We start from the raw sequence: 17117 nt of genomic DNA, 5'->3' as shown, positions 1-17117 counted from the left end.
ACACCAATGAGTGTCAAAAACACTCTTATATTATAGGATGGAAAGAGTGTATGATTATTAGATTATCCTACGCAAATCCTGGCCCCACGCCCGGAGGGATGTGGATTTTTTCCCACGCAAAAGAATCGCTGAAGCAAAGAGGCCCGCAAACGGGAAAGACACACAATCTCATTAGTTTTTGTCTGAACGTCATTGTCTTTTGTGACAACACTATTAATAAACACCAGTAACATGTAGTCTCTTCGTTCCTTTTAGTCTGTATATCAATTTTGTGTCAAGTCAGAGTATCTTTAATTTGATCAAATTTACAGAAAAAAATATCAACATTCACAATACCAACCAATATCATTAGATTTATTATGAAATGCAGCTTCATACTACATATATTTGGTATTCTAGGTGTTGGTGTTCTTTAATTTAAACTTGGTCAAACTTTACAAAGTTTGACTTGACAGAAATCGTATACACAAAGTAAAAAGGAACGGAGGGAGTATATTTTTCTACGAGGGAAGTAATATGTGTATCGTCGGAAAAAAAACACAAGTAGCATGTACTGTAGACATGTAGCGACGTGGACCAGAAGAGAGATGCAAATTATCTTTTCTGTAATCTTATGAACTGCCTTAGCCTTGTTTTGGACTTCAGATTTGAGCAATTCAGCATTCAGTGCAAGTAAAGAACAGAGCAAGTGAGCTGCCACTATCTCACCAACCCCCACTGTCGGCGATATTTTCCGTGGTCCAATACATATGCACGTCCTTTTCAGCCATTCTATTTAATTCCATCGCTAGCTGTTGTCCCAGAATAATGGAGTATATAGTTTTTCTTTTTCATCAAGGTAGAATCATATAGCTAAACATAATTATCTTTTTTTCTGAACACAATACAATAAGCAGACACCTCCCCGCTCAAAACAGGTATCCTCTCCAATGGCAATGGCCATGTCTGAATGTCTGCCGGTGCTGTTTGAGATGCACTGTACAGCGGCGGTGATATCTGCTGGCTGCATAAATACAACACTAGGTCACATGTTTCAGCAGGAATGTCAGGTATTTTTGGTACTACAAAGTTACTACTTCCTTCGTTCCTAAATATTTGTCTTTTTAGAGATTTCAAATGGTCATCACATACGAATATATATAGACATATTTTAGAGTGTAGATTCACTCATTTTGCTCCGTATGTAGTCACCATTTGAAACCTTTAAAAAGACAAATATTTAGAAACGAATGGAGTAGTATGTAATAAAAAGTGGCACTGCTCTTAAGTATTTCGTTGCCATGCTTCATCATTCGTGCCCGTGAAAGAGAGGCAAAGCTTTCCACAAAAGCATCTTTTGCCTTCTTTATTTATGGTGGCGACACAGTTGGCTTGGCCTGGATGCACTATCATAGTACCATTTTCCTACAAATAAATAGTTTCTCTTTGTTTTTTCAAACATTAAAAGATATGCAAATCTCAGCTAACACTGCACAACAATAGGCGCGGCTCGTGCTAGAAATAATTTAATGGGATCATCAAGCTAATGCTCCCATGATGGTACGTAGTTATGCTAAAAGAAAGAGGAACCGGACACCCGGATCGAGCTGTTTATTTTTGTTTTTCTACTCGAGTATTAATTGAAAATTTTAAATTATTGCCAGTAGGGATTAAATTACTGTTCAGATATAGTATAGGCGGCTTCGTGTAACAATTGATCCATGTGAGCAATGTCAAAAGTGATTGAGTGATGATGATGTGGTTGCTGGAGTTAACATGCCTAATTTACGGTGACCTTCCACTTAACACTGACAGCTATTTGTTTTTACGCGCATTGAAAGATGTTCACCAATTGACCGTAATTGTGGACCTTGCATATGGTATAGGAGGACGATAATACGACATAGAATGCGACATATATGTATGACTTTTCTCCAAAACAATGACATATGTATAGCTTAGATTATGATATACGCGGGTCAAGTGTGGCACTTACGCATATCTTGAACATCAACTCTTTTTGCCGACCAATTTACTCTGCTTTGCTACCGAACCTAGCGGGAAATGATATTCGTCGTGCATCGGGTAAAAAGCATAATAGAAGGTGGAGGGGGGAGGGGAGGGTTAGATCTCGACCGTGGCACATCAAAATTTTTCAATATGAGTGTCATTTGTTCTTCACCGACCTTGTCTTCTTTCTCCACGTCCCTGCCCAAACGATCATTGATGTCCTCATCGGTTTCACTACTGTCTCCCCATTCTTTCTTCTAGCTTATCCTTCACCTCCTCGACCATCTGTGCCACTAGATCTAGCAGGTCATCCGCCACCAGGCATCAACCAAAGGTTTCGAGGTAGGACACCGACACCCCAACAAAGACAATTGGTTTACGTCCGGGGGTGGAGCATCGCCATAAACCATGAAACATCGCCGAGTCCTCGGAAGGCGGCGGTCGCAGCTCCCCTCCCATCCCCTTCTTTCCCTTCCTCCCCTTGCCTCAACCCCCCGCCGATCAACGTGTTCGCTCCGCAAAGCCAGGTAGCGAACGGCCGTTACCTAGTTTTCCAACAATAAATAAATAAATAAATAAAACAAGGGGGAAAAGATAAAAGCATTTTTTTTGTGGTTTTGAAAAATCGTGCATCCACCAGATCCACAGAGGCGAGCATTCAGATCTCACCAACCGCATACCCCACGCACCAACCAATCGCCAGCGGTTTATAAATAAGCACACCCCTAAACCCCTCACCCTCGCCGTTCTCTGCCTCCCCTCCTCCTCCTCCTCCCCGTTGCTCGCCGCCGTCCCCCTCCGCCTCCGCGCACCCAGGGTAAGCGAGCCCTCCCCCTCCCCCTCCTTCCTCCGTGCGCCCGTGAATCCCCACGCACGGGCGCACGCCGGGCTCCCGTGGATCCGTGCACCACCGGATCGGCTGTCCCGCGCGCTTTGAATGACGATCTATGTTGGTAATCTGTCGTAGGATCGATCGCCGGGCCACCGCCGGCGGGTCTCGTCCTGGACCCGTGTCCTGTGCGCGTCGCGCGTAGGCGGCGCGGACGGAGAGCTCGGCTGCTCTGTTTGCAGGAACAGGGGCGGGAATGGGCTGCTCCGTTTCCGCGAATAGTTTTTTCTGGTGCCGTTGCTGAGGTCCGATCTGAGCCGATCGGGCGCTCAGATCCGATCTCCGATCACGGAAATGGCCAGGCCATTTGGTGGTTTCGGATTTGGGGGATCTGGCGCTTCTCGCCGTTAAATTTTGATTCAGTATTATATTCTTTGGATTGCTAAGTCTCAGTCGATGCTATATTCATGGGATCTTACACGGTGATCCGTGCATTTTTTTTTACATATCATGTCACTAGTTTTTTTTTTCTGTCACTTGACCTTAACTTAGTTAAGTCTCGGTCGATTGAGACCTAGCCACACTATATTTAGGCCCATGCTCTGTTTATTAGGTGCCCAGCCCAGTGGTTCTGGATCTGACCCTGAGCCCAGAGGGTTTTCTCCTCGGCTTTATTATTCAGTTCGCTGGAGATTTATTTGTTTATTGTTAGTGCATGGGTACTGGCGTGTAGCTCAAAAGATCTGAAAATTCTGCTATTAGTGTCCATGCATGCAGTGTCTGTTATAAGCTTGGAATGCACTCCATGCTAAATTTTGTTGATCGTTACTTGTGTATTTGTCCAAGATCCACCTGTCCCACCCTTTGCTGGTGTGAGAGGGACACTGCCACTGCCTCCCACCAATTGTTGTTAGGATTTATGTACCAACCCTGAGGTCTACATGGTAGTGGTTGCTGTTGGTACACCTAACCTAACCTACCTACCTGTATTGATTTAGTTCAGTTTTCTACTTTTGTTCTTTTAGACACTAGTAAATCAGGTGTATGAGTCCATGCTAATAGATTTCCTGCAAGAACCAAGAAATTTTAATGAATGCGTTTTATCGTTTGTTCACTATGTTTCTAGATAGTTGCTTGCAGAAAATTGTTACTGAATTTTTTTATTTTGTAAGTTAGTTTTCTTCAGGTTACGTTTAAATTATAGAGATCCATAGTCTCAGTTGCAAGATCCTAACTCTCTTAGCTGGATCAAGCTGATTCTAATTCTATTATTTATGCAGAAAGATGGCGTCCCACATTGTCGGATACCCGCGCATGGGCCCCAAGAGGGAGCTCAAGTTTGCCCTGGAGTCTTTCTGGGATGGCAAGAGCAGCGCCGAGGATTTGGAGAAGGTTGCCACCGACCTCAGGGCCAGCATCTGGAAGCAGATGGCTGATGCTGGGATCAAGTACATCCCCAGCAACACCTTCTCCTACTATGATCAGGTTCTTGACACCACCGCCATGCTCGGTGCCGTCCCAGACCGTTACTCATGGACCGGTGGGGAGATCAATTTGAGCACCTACTTCTCGATGGCTAGGGGTAACGCCACCGTCCCTGCTATGGAGATGACCAAGTGGTTTGACACCAACTAGTAAGTCCACCGGATTCTACCTAAGGTTGTTCTCACATAGTTTATTCTGTATCTAGTACTTTTACTAACGACATCTTTTACTATTGCAGCCACTTTATCGTCCCTGAATTGGCTCCTAGCACCAAGTTCTCCTACTCTTCTCACAAGGCTATCAATGAGTACAAGGAGGCTAAGGCGGTATGATAGTAGAATCATATATTAGCTGACTTTCTATATCTTGTGAAATTTTACCCTTGTGACGTTAGCCTGCCTAATTGTTATTTTTGAACACGCAAGCATTGTGATGACACCCTGATCACTCTAGAATGCCCCTGTTTTAATCAAATCTCAAGTGATAGTAGTAATAAACTATTTTTATTCCTACATTTGCTTAACTGTTTTGAACTAGTAAAAGAGTTGCAAGTTACATTAAGGTGCAGTTTTACATTGATATTTCAGAACATTCTCACTCTTGTCTGATCAAATTGGTTAATGGCCAACCAAGTAACTCTAATAATTACTTTATATAGTTGTAACATCTCATTACCATAGGTCCTGTGCTGAAAACTTTGAATGTAGAAAGTGTTGAATAGCAAAAATGAGATTGCAGTTACTAATTATATTTTCACTACAAACCCTGCAACGTGGTAATAGCGATGCTGGTAGGATTACATGGTTTAGCACCAGGTTGTCAATGTACCTGATTTGACAAGCTTTCAGCTACTAATTATCTGTTCATTATAATCCCTCCAATGTGGGAATAGTGATGCCGGTATGATTACAGAGTTAAGCAGCAATTTCTGAATTTTGTGACGTTCACTCGGAAATGAATCTTAGTGTTTCTTTTAAAGGTTATTTGCGTGCTTGTATTGTATGTCTTATATTATGTGCACTCGCTACTCATGCAGCTTGGCGTTGATACCGTCCCAGTACTTGTCGGACCAGTCTCATACTTGTTGCTCTCAAAGGCCGCCAAGGGTGTAGAGAAATCATTCTCTCCCCTTTCCCTTCTTAGCAGCATCCTTCCCGTCTACAAGTAAGCATAGAAACGAGTAAATGACTACTATTGCACCTAAATCATCAGTTGATAATTTGACTTATCATGGTTTTTAGGGAGGTTATTGCTGAGTTGAAGGCAGCTGGCGCTTCATGGATTCAGTTTGATGAGCCCACCCTTGTTAAGGACCTTGAATCCCACCAATTGTCTGCATTCTCTGCAGCTTACGCAGAACTTGAGTCCGCACTTTCTGGATTGAACGTTCTTGTTGAGACCTACTTCGCTGACGTTCCCGCAGACTCGTACAAGTATGCTTCTTTTCTGTGCCAGTTTACCATTTTAATCGATTGTTCCTTTTATATGCCCTTTTGTTGGAATATCACATTTAACCTTGACTGTGGTTTTGACCGCTACTTCAGGACTCTTACATCATTGAGCAGTGTGACTGCTTATGGTTTTGACCTTGAACGTGGAACCAAGACTCTTGAGCTTGTCAAGAGTGGTTTCCCTGCTGGAAAGTACCTCTTTGCTGGTGTCGTAGATGGACGCAACATTTGGGCTGATGACCTTGCTGCATCTCTCGCCACTCTTCAGTCTCTTGAGGCTGTTGTTGGGAAGGGTAAGCATGTTGTGCTATGTAGAAGTTTTCCTTATTATAGGCTTGCAGCTACTATTTCCAGTTTCTGACTATGACATTTGTGCAGACAAGCTTGTCGTATCGACTTCCTGCTCACTCATGCACACTGCTGTGGACCTTGTAAATGAGACCAAGCTTGATGATGAGATTAAGTCATGGCTCGCATTTGCCGCCCAAAAGGTCGTTGAGGTGAACGCCCTTGCCAAGGCATTGGCTGGTCAAAAGGATGAGGTATGATGAACGTTTATGGCCTTAATTTGCATCCTCTTGACTAGAGCCTGGTTTTCTTTTATATATTTCAGACAATGACTCGTTCATTTCTATATGTTATCATCTGCAGGCTTACTTTGCAGCAAATGCTGCTGCTCTGGCCTCAAGAAGGTCGTCACCACGTGTCACAAATGAGGAGGTCCAGAAGGCTGTAAGTAACCTGGGCTTCAAAACTGCACATTCCAATTCCATGCTGACATAACATGTACACAATCCATAATCATATATTCCTTACAGGCTACTGCCCTCAAGGGCTCTGATCACCGCCGTGCTACCACCGTTAGCGCTAGGTTGGATGCGCAGCAGAAGAAGCTCAACCTTCCGGTCCTTCCCACGACCACCATTGGATCATTCCCACAGACCGTGGAGCTCAGGAGAGTCCGCCGTGAGTACAAGGCAAAGAAGTGAGTAATATTCATAATGCTGCTTCATTAACCAGTTATATTTTGTCTATTGCTCATAAATTAATTGTGTTTCAGGATCTCTGAGGAGGAGTACACCAATGCCATCAAGGAGGAAATTAGCAAGGTTGTTAAGATCCAAGAAGAGCTTGACATTGATGTGCTTGTGCACGGAGAGCCAGAGGTCAGTATCCTTGTGTCATCGATGTTCTGTTTGAGAAAATACCTTTTTATTTTCTCAAGCACAAAATGTAATGACTTATTTTTTATATCTTGAGATGTCTGATTCTGTGTTTGACCGAGTTGGATATGCATTTCACAGAGGAACGATATGGTTGAGTACTTCGGTGAGCAGCTCTCTGGTTTCACATTCACTGCCAATGGCTGGGTGCAATCTTATGGATCAAGGTGTGTCAAGCCACCGATTATCTACGGTGATGTGAGCCGCCCCAACCCCATGACTGTGTTCTGGTCCAAGATGGCACAGAGCATGACTGCTCGCCCAATGAAGGGAATGTTGACAGGCCCTGTCACAATCCTTAACTGGTCTTTTGTTAGAAATGACCAACCGAGGTTAGTAGCTTCCTCAAATAATGTTTGCAAGATGTTGAGGATAGCACCTGTCTTTAGAGGCTAAATCTGCTGCTTCATATCTTATCAGGTTTGAGACTTGCTACCAGATTGCTCTTGCAATCAAGAAGGAGGTCGAGGACCTTGAGGCTGGTGGTATTCAGGTTGGCACTGCTGTATTTGTTTCACATTTGAGCAACGGGATCCATGCACATAATGAGTGTACCTGGGATTTTTTCTAAATGGTTCCCTTTGCAGGTCATCCAAATTGACGAGGCTGCTTTGAGAGAGGGTCTGCCACTCCGCAAGTCTGAGCATGCTTTCTACTTGGACTGGGCCGTGCACTCCTTCAGGATCACCAACTGCGGTGTGCAGGACACCACCCAGGTAAAAATCTGCTTCAGTGGAGCCTTGCAGGAACCTACCATTCTTCTGGATCATTGCATTGCAACTGACACATTCTCTCTTTATAGATCCACACCCACATGTGCTACTCCAACTTCAACGACATCATCCAGTCCATCATCAACATGGACGCTGATGTGATCACCATTGAGAACTCGCGGTCCGACGAGAAGCTTCTGTCCGTCTTCCGCGAGGGTGTGGTGTACGGTGCTGGCATTGGCCCGGGTGTGTATGACATCCACTCCCCCAGGATCCCGTCCAAGGAGGAGATTGCCGACCGTGTCAACAAGATGCTCGCGGTCCTGGACACCAACATCCTGTGGGTGAACCCTGACTGCGGTCTCAAGACCCGCAAGTACGCCGAGGTCAAGCCTGCCCTCACCAACATGGTTGAGGCCGCCAAGCAGATCCGTGCCGAGCTCGCCAAGGCGCAGTAAGCCGTGCTCGTATAGCAGAGCCCCCCTTTTAATTGCAAGGAGGATGTCACCACCATAGCCGTGTTTACTTTGAATAATCTGGGTCTCGTATCCACTTGTTGGCTAGGCTAGTTTGTTTCTCGGCGCCATGTGCTCATCCCTTGATTTGGTGGTTTTTGAGGCGGTTTGTCGGTGTGTATTGTAAACTGAGTGGCGAATTGTTCATCTAAGTCTTGAGTTTGTTACGTTATGTTTGAAATTACAAAATTTCTCCAGATGTTCTGCCTTAGTCTCACATGGTTCGTTGTTTGTGTGTTGCCTTGCCAATTGCGCTGCTGTTACTTTGCCCCATAAAATAGGACATTATTACATCCCATATACTAACATATTGGATGTAATAACGTCTTATATTATTTATATTATGGGATAGCGGGTGTAGTTAGTAGCTTAACTTCAAATAATTATTAGTGCACGTTGGTCATGACACTCTACCGCTGCTGCTCCGACGAGGCCATAAGCAATGCCCATGCATTGCAATGAGATAAAAATCTTCTAGTACGTCGGCTTGTGATTTATCTGTCAATAATAATGCGATTATGTAAAGAAATGATTATCAAATTCAGCCCGCGATTATGTAAAGAAATGATTATCAAATTCAGCCCGTGAAAGATTGGACGAAGGGGCAGTAGAGACTTGTTGTATCTTCGAGAATGAAGATTTTCCACGAAAATCAGTTTCTGAGCTCGGGCTCAGATGATCCCGAAATCTACACCATCAGCTCATATGAGGATCCGTGCCATCAATTGTATTTCACTGTCATATTCTTACTTTCTCAGTCAACCGTTGTAGTGTAATTAATGCAACGTCGCGTTATGGTAGCGAGGCGGAACAGGCAGCAAACCGATGGATCGGCGTGTTATCTGACCCAGGCTAAGCCATCAACTCCACCGGTCTCCAAACGGCGAGTAGACAGACTGGCTTTAAATGCACCCACCCACCATCTCGCCCTCCACATCCAGACGCACTCAAAAGAAAAATCCCCATTTCATACCTACTAGCAGCGACCATTGCGCTAGTCCTCCAAATCCAGTGAGACTCTGACCGCCATGTCCGACGCGTCTTCTTCACCCCTACATGTTTTTTCTGAGCTGGCCTAAGCCGTGCTAGCTGATTTCTGTTAGTACCATAGTACTTGTAGGTTACAAATCTAATATGTATGTAGCTTCATCCTTCGGTCAACACTCGCATCTGAGTAATACACGCATTATTCATGGACATTCTTCATGGTAGAACACCACTTCTCCCAGGCCATCCAACCTGCCGTATTTGTAGTACATCTTGAAATTCCGTTATCAACTAACGTCCTCCTAACCATCACATTTGCAAACTTGGTCAGTTGAATAAACAGAGCAATACCTTTGGAATTACATAAACCTTTGTCAGTTCAGACATGACCGCCATTTTTTTGTTCTCCTGATGGAAGACCTAAACTGCTTGCTAGGCACACAAAATTTGCCGACACCACTCATCCTACTTGAAATTTTTGGGGCTCTCCAAAAGGTTTGTTTTGCTATATAAACACGGTTGCCCATGTCATGTAGGTAAAGCAAGTCACCAGAAATAGATGCAACCCCAGCAAATGTAGACACATGGTCATTTCGTCTCACAACATAACCAGTTTTCACTTAGTCTAATTAGGTTCCCACCTGGGAAAATATGACATGACTATAGTTTTCCCAAAATACAAGATGGTACGGATTGTGCCGCAAAATGACCCAACTACTTAGTCGGGTTAATCCAACTGCCTAGCACACGCACAGCCAAAAGATACACCTACTACTATCTTCCACTTCAGTCAACGATCACATCATACAGAAACTCTGGGATAGCTCCTTTGTTCCCTTTCATTGTCACTATCTCGTAAGCAATCTTCTTCCGCAAATGCTTAGTCTGTCCCTGTCACAAGCCAAAAATGGGGAAACGCTCTCACTGCGTTGTATGCTCGTCATCTTGGCACAGAAAAAACCCTTGAAATATGGTTTTGCCCACCTTTCTGATGTCGTATATTTGGGTCATGTAGGGGTGCTTTCTCAGATCGTACTTATCTAACAGCGTAGCCAACGCCGTCTCAAACTCATCTTCAGTTAGCATGTGGTTCACAACCTCATGGAACTCAGCCTGGAACTCACTCTTCTTCGTGTACAGAGGGCCCAATGTCTCCTTCGTTTTCTTCAGCACATGCCATTTTTGCACCACCTATGCACGATGCCCGGATAAACTTTGCTGATTGCCACCTCCAAAAGTAGTGATCTCATCAACGGCCTCTTGTTTGGTCATCACCTAAATTTGCGTCATATCGTTGTTAGTGTCATTTGCATATTGTAAACTCATAGCTGATGCAACTTAGCAGCTCATGCATGCACTCAATGAACCATTAACTTATAACCCATGAAAAAATGAACGAATTAAAATATGAAAGCCTCGCTTTATGACCAGTTTCCCAGCTTCTGAGTTCATGAAGTTATGAGGTGGAGAATTATCTTGTTTCTAATAGATAATACTTATCCGACAAATTAAGGGGGTTCTACTGTGAGCACCTTTGTATCATATTCATCTTTTGGTTTCTTAATCTTGGAGATTTGGGAACTACCACATGATCTCAGATGGACTAAAATATGTTTGCGGAAAAGAAAACTAAAACACATAAATGCATGATAGAACACCAGCAAGATCTGCATATAAAAGCACATGCTTTAAGTGCCAAACGTTGGAATGATCAAATATATGTTTGACATACCTTCTCCACTGCAAGAATATATAGACAAATTAAGCTGCACTCCAGTTTCCATCATCGCTGAAGATCACAGAAATAAGTAGTCTGAGAACATAACTAAAGTACTAAACATGCCCAAATTTCTGCAGGTACAGCCAAACTAAACCCAAAAGAATCATCGGCTCGTACCACACGAAGTCCAGGAACACAACATGGAACAACACTTTGACGATAATTATTAAAGTACTGGATTTGAAGTAAGAAAGTTTATGAGAAACATGTCCACAATTAATGCCTACAGAAAATGTAATACTTGCAAGAACCTAAGAGGAAAAACCAACATCAATTTGCCACATCTGCACCAACCCGTCTCTGCAATTCCACACGAATTTGTAATTGCCGTATTACAAATTACACCATAGAATCCTAATATTGTCTTGCTCATCAAGTGTCCATACTTCTTCTCATTTCATGTACGGACATCAACAACCTTTCATAGAATCCAGGAAGTTTTTTTTTTCTATTTTTGCACAACAAGTTCAAATTCTATTGTAGAAAAGAAAAGAAACCACACATATATCTTTTCCCTTGAAACTGAATGAACCGCAACACCAGCCCAAAGATCCTTGTTATCAAAATTCCCAAATCAGCAAAAGGAAAATAAACATCATAATTTCACTACCTGTACAACCGTAGTTGAAACATACGGAAAGCAATAGTTTTTTTCTCTTTTTTTTTTACATCCTATCCAGGCTAAACCAGATGTTATTTTTAAGGAGGCCACTTCAGATTCCACATTGAATTTGCAGGTCCTTCCATAGCAAAAACACCATGCAAATATGGACTTCCGTGAGTATTATTTCGTGCTTTTAGAAACCCTACCCGTGCTTTGCTCTAAAACTATGTTTTCTTTGGTGTTTAGAACAAGCCTCTTATCCCAAAAGTTACCTTTCTCTATGTCCTGGCCTCGATGCGGCTTTATACATGTCTCAGTCCTACCTCCTTTCTTCTTTGAAGGAGTGCGGCAATCCAAAACCTATTCTAGCTTCAAGGTTTGTGCTTTAAAACAGAAGACTTTGAATTTTTTGTCCACAGTTTTTTGTATTCTAGTGTATATCAGTATTAATAGAGACACTATTCTCGTATCAATTCACTACACTCATTATGGCTAGCTTAATTTTCTTTTGGCGGCTGTGTACCAGGTGAAAGGCAATATCATTGAAGCACTCCTGACGTGCAGAGTAAGCCGAAAGCTGCAGTTGGTATGGCAATCTGAATTTTTGCAAATGCACACATTCAGTATACTAGAATCTCAACACTAATAGCAGTGTACTTTCTGCCATTCTGCCAATAAGGATCGGCTGCCAACGACTAATCTATCTAGATCAGATTCTCAGTTTCTAAACGATTTTTGCTACCTAAACTGATTTTGGATAGTCAAAAGGATCAACATATATAGTTAATCAGCGGCATGGGCTTTAGGTTCACACCTTTTTGTCCAACCTGGGGCCTCTGGGTTGACTCTGTTACTTGACTGTGCCGACCTAGTTGGAGATGAATTTGGAAGACGGCGGCCTCCACCTCGTGCCTTTTCAGGTCCTCCGTCGCTGACCCATTGACCTCAACTAAACAAGGCATCTGAGTCTTCAGGATTGCTACGGTTGGCTTCTCTTGTGGGCAACAAGACCAGAGGAACCGGATCTGGGTGTTTAATGTTGTCCCCGAACTCCTCCCTCAGCGGGAACTTGAAGGAAGGAAGGTAGTGGCCGACGGCCAGGCCCCATTGTTAGCAACCTCATTCAGTTATGGTAGATTGTAAAACAAATACCGCGAAATACTCAGATCTTTAGGTACTAACCTGTCCACGGCAACGAGCAGAAACTCGAGACCAGCATCCTCCATTTTTCCTTGGCCGCAGGTGGCCGAGACTAGCGCCGCCGCCACCAGCTGCTCGCTTGTAGAGGAAAGGGGATAGATGTGTTCTTGGGGAAAAGGGAACAGAGGTGTCCACGATAACAAACGGCTCAGCTTTTCCGTAACGTCCCGTACTCGTTATCTGATCCGTGGCTCGGGTAGGAATTGCGACGTTCTGGTCCACGGACCAGGACGGCCGCGTGCGCCCACCGTCCCACACATACGGTTCGGCCCCACGGATGCATCACTGTTCCATACAGTATATCCCCGTACGTCCTTTTTTCTCTAGCGCCTGTCAGACGCGTCAGACAGCTTTATTCGGATCCCGAGTCAGCAATGGACGCCACAGATATCGGGAGCAGCTGGGCTCGGGCACCAAATCGCCCTGTCCGATTTTCCAGCACTATATTGCAACAGTAGGATTATACTAGGATTGGCGGCAAAGAGTTTGGAGCTGCCCCTGCCAGGACTTGACAGAAGGAGGTGTGGTCTGAACTGGGGCTCTTGAGTGTCATACAGGAATCCATATCTTAGGACAGGTCAGGCTCTATCACTGTAGAAATCTTTACAAAGTTACAGCCAGGCATGAGGGAACTGCCAATACCTGAACTTTGGGCTGAAGTTTGGAGCATTTCTCGTCGTGAATCCTTTGCCCAAAGTATCAGGAACTGTGTGCTGAAGAGGAAGCAGAACCACCATGTGTGCGGTGCAGGTGCAGACAGCAGGAGATCAGACTCAACACAGAATAAAAAACACCATGTTTTTCTCCTTCGACCAAACCCTTTGCTCCTCATGTCCCGTGTTGCTCCGTCGCGATACAAGAGGTCACAAACTTTAATTAACGGCGGTGGCATCCGGCCAGCGACAAATTGGTTTATTGTCAAAATTACCAGAACCCATCTGTCACCCCAAACTCTTGCATTATCATCTTTTAAAGCAACTCCAACGAGCCGACCCAAACGGATGTCGATTTCGTCCGTTTTTTGTTCGTTTGAGTCGGCTAGACGGACACGGATGCCCGCTTCCGCATTTACGTCGGCACGTGCGCCCAACGCTAGCCTGCGACCCATTTAAACGGCGCCAGAAAAAATGAACGCATGCATATTTAAAAAAAGAGAAACTACATTAATTAAACATTAAAGCCGGCCACGAAGGCCGGCGAAAGTCCATGCGTCCACATTTACATTTAAAAAAATAAAAACAGCCTAAACTACGAAGCGGTGCGCTGCCCTAGGCGTCGTCGTCGTCGTCCTCGGGGTCCGTGAGGTCGATGAGCGTCGGCGCCGGTCCGGCCCAGGCGAACGCCGTGTTCCAGAGCGCTGCCATGTTGGGCTGTGCCGGCGCAGGCAGTGCCGGAGCGGGGGGCTGTGCGGCCGCCTGTGCAACCGCCGCCTGGCGCGCCTCCTCTTCGGCCTCGCGCGCCTCCTTCTCGAGGTCGTGCTCGAACATCTCCTCGTACTCGCCTTGCTGGCGCTCCTCTGCTAGTCGGCGCTGGCGCCACATCTCGAGGTAGGCCTGCTGCTGCGCCGGCGTCGCCCCCAGCCAGACCGGTGGTGCAGACACCCACTCGCGCACCACTCCATTACAGGAGAAGCACGCAATGGGCTCGGGCTGCGGCCGCGGCTCCGGCTTGATGGGGACGGCGGGGCCACCGGCGGCACCACGCTGTCGCCCGCCGCGGAGAGGGCAAGGGCCTGCGCCATTGCCGCCTCGTAGTGGGCCTCCTCTTCCGCCTCCGCTCTGTGTCGTTCGTCCTCTTCGCTCTCACGGTAGACGGCCGCAAGGGCCGCCTGGTCCTCCTCGCGGACGACCAGTGGCGTTGGCCTCCGGTCGACCTCGCGCACGCCCCGGCGCCTCGCCTCCTCGTGCTCGAAGGCGAACCACCTCGCCCAGTTGGGCAAGTCGGTTGCGTAGGCGGAGTCGCGGCGCTGCTCCGCCGTCAGCAGCGCCCGCCGGCGCCGCACCTCCTCCGCGTGAGCACGAGCTAACCGCGGCGCCGCCGGCACTGGGATCCTATCTAGATCCAGATGCCAGTCGTGCGGCAGCGTCACGTCGGGATATGGCAGCGGCTGGCGGTTCTGCCAGTGCCACTCCGCCCGGTGCACTAGCACGTTGACGCGCTGCCTCTGCCGGCGAGGCGCCGGCGGGGGTGGGAGAAACTCGGAGGGGAAAGGGGTGGCGGGGGACTTGCCTTGGCCTTGCTGCCGCTGGCGCCGGAGAAGAGGCCCATCGTCGCTGTGGTTGCGGTGGCTAGGGTTTGCCGGCGACGAGGGAGCAAGGGTGGGCAGATGGGGACGGCGAGTTTGGATGAAGACGGCCCCGCCACACGGTCGGCTTAAAAAGAACGAGCGCCGTCGCTGACGTGTGGGCCTGTCGTCATAAATTAAGCTGATCGCGTGGGCAACGGGTAGTTGGACGGCCGCCATGTAAAACGCAGCGGACAGCGAAAAGGCGCGCGAAGCGTCCGTTCGGCGTCCGCGTCGACGCATTTGGGGCGCAAATTTGGGCCGCAAATGCGTCGGCGCGGACGCGACGCGGACGTGATTTGGGTTTGGGTCGGCGCGTTGGACCGCCACTTTTGTCCGCGCCGACCCAAACAAACGCAGGCGGACGAAATAAGTCAGCCCCTTGGAGTTGCTTTTAATCAGCCCATTTTTTTGAACACTTGAATGAGCCCATTTTGTATGTGCTTGCTATATAGTACTTCCTCCGTCCGAAAATACTTGTCATCAAAATAAACAAAATGGGATATATCTAGACGTATTTTAGTTTTAGATATTTCTTTTATCTATTTTAATGACAAATATTTTCAGACGGAAGAAGTATTTCACTAATTGTCACACATATCGTCGAGACCTCCTCGCCAGCGCCTTAAGCGGCAGGTAAAGGAGCCAGCGCTCACGTACCCCAGCTCCATGGGCCCACCCAACAACGAGGCGAACGCTTGCTCACGACGCGCCAGTTCTCCTCTCCCGGTTCCCTGGTTTACTGGTCGCGCTAGACTGGGCCACCGTTCACTTTTTTTACTAGAATGCATTTTTTTTAAATATAGAATTTAAAATAGGGAAAAGCTCTCCTTCACCCGACCGATCACTCGCGCCGCATCCGCCGGCTCCGCGTCCGTCGGATCGCCTGTTGATCGGACGGACGACAGCCTCCCCGCCGCGTGACGCGCGTGCGTTTCTGAAACAGAGCCATTGTTTCAGTACAGTTATTCTTGCAACTGACCAGCTCTATTGACTCTTGTCTCTGAGAGGGCTAGGGATACGCGGCTGGATTCGGGAGGGCGGCGGCGGGCGGCGCAGGGCGTTGGGCGGCAGGGGCGGTGGCGCATATCCTCCGCGGTGGCGACGACGATGACGGGTTCGGCGGTGGCCAACATGTATGGATCGGGCAACCGCCCCCCTCCCACGAACAAGATGCTCCGGAAGACGGGCGGCGGCCGAAAATTAGCGTGTATTTTCCTGCACTGATAGATTTTTGTTCCTTGTTCGATTTCTTGAGCATGCATTTGGCCGAAGGAACGAAACAGCGTCAGAATTGTAGGTTTCCTTGTGCGGATGGATTGTGTTCCCCAACTGTTGATGTGATTCTGTTGCGGCTGCTGTTCTACTGGAAGGCATTCTGTTGCCGTCCTGATGAACTGGAATGTTGATTTGGAGCATCTTGTTCGTCCGGTTTTACTGGCTGAGCTGGAACCATAAACGAGCGAACTTGTTCATTTGTTGCATTGGATATCTGTGTTAGGTTGCTGAAATGGTAGTTCAGTTATTTGCTGCTGCAAATTAGCGGACGTGCTCTCACCTAGTTTGGAGGTTTTTCTTAAAATCAACTCTAGATCTTGGCAATTTGGATGCAGATGGTTTGATTTTTTTTACTAGGGAACTGTTAAAAGAAACAAAATGTAACTGAAATAGGACCTCTTAGTTGGCGAACGATTCGCTGGGAGGAGGTGGACCCGTGGGGATGTAAATGGCAAATAAGTGGCATTCATAAGTCCCGTTTAGTCAGTTTTAGCTACCTTCATAGTTCATTTTCCTCAAAAAAATAATTAATGGCATGTCACCATGATAGAGACGATGGCGCGACAAGGAGCAGAGCGGTTGTAGGTAGTTCGGCGGCGTTGTAGGAAGTTCGACAGCGCGACAACGAGTTTCAGGATCATTTTTTTTTTCAGTTTTTATGCTGCTGAAAATTTGTGCAATGGAGCGCATAGTTCTGAAAACTCGTAGGTGTGTTTCTGAATTTTTGGGGCGTGCAGTTTCTGTAGGATCCCCTTGTTTCATTTTTCTGAAGCTCATAG

The 17117-nt window shown here is 46.5% G+C and overlaps 1 protein-coding gene and 1 long non-coding RNA gene across 2 annotated transcripts; one reads left to right on the top strand and one right to left on the bottom strand.

Annotated features, from left to right (window-relative positions):
* The first annotated feature begins 2648 nt into the window (after positions 1-2648).
* On the top strand, positions 2649-8404 carry LOC125530321 (5-methyltetrahydropteroyltriglutamate--homocysteine methyltransferase 1). The gene is made up of 14 exons (XM_048694717.2): positions 2649-2806; positions 4099-4452; positions 4542-4629; positions 5340-5467; positions 5545-5736; positions 5848-6047; positions 6133-6296; positions 6406-6486; positions 6573-6739; positions 6815-6920; positions 7059-7309; positions 7398-7470; positions 7565-7693; positions 7780-8404. The coding sequence occupies exons 2-14, from the start codon at positions 4103-4105 to the stop codon at positions 8146-8148; spliced, it is 2298 nt and encodes a 765-aa protein (XP_048550674.1). The 5' UTR covers positions 2649-2806; positions 4099-4102; the 3' UTR covers positions 8149-8404.
* A 1363-nt stretch (positions 8405-9767) lies between these two features.
* Positions 9768-12961, bottom strand: LOC147967703 (uncharacterized). The gene is made up of 4 exons (XR_015603848.1): positions 12759-12961; positions 12391-12644; positions 10925-10981; positions 9768-10467 (listed from the first exon to the last, which is right to left on the bottom strand). It is a non-coding gene; the product is annotated as an uncharacterized LOC147967703 (long non-coding RNA).
* Positions 12962-17117: the final 4156 nt, after the last annotated feature.

Source organism: Triticum urartu, chromosome 5A (genome assembly GCF_056163025.1).
Source record: "Triticum urartu cultivar PI428250 chromosome 5A, HENAU_Tu73, whole genome shotgun sequence".
Classification (NCBI taxonomy): domain Eukaryota; kingdom Viridiplantae; phylum Streptophyta; class Magnoliopsida; order Poales; family Poaceae; genus Triticum; species Triticum urartu.
This window is presented reverse-complemented; position numbering and strand designations above follow the sequence as displayed.

Coding starts and splice junctions, on each gene's coding strand:
- LOC125530321 (XM_048694717.2), top strand. CDS start 4,103: ATGGCGTCCCACATTGTCGGATACCCGCGCATGGGCCCCAAGAGGGAG. Junction 5,737..5,847: donor GTTCCCGCAGACTCGTACAA/GTATGCTTCTTT, acceptor CCGCTACTTCAG/GACTCTTACATCATTGAGCA. Junction 7,694..7,779: donor GTGTGCAGGACACCACCCAG/GTAAAAATCTGC, acceptor CTCTCTTTATAG/ATCCACACCCACATGTGCTA.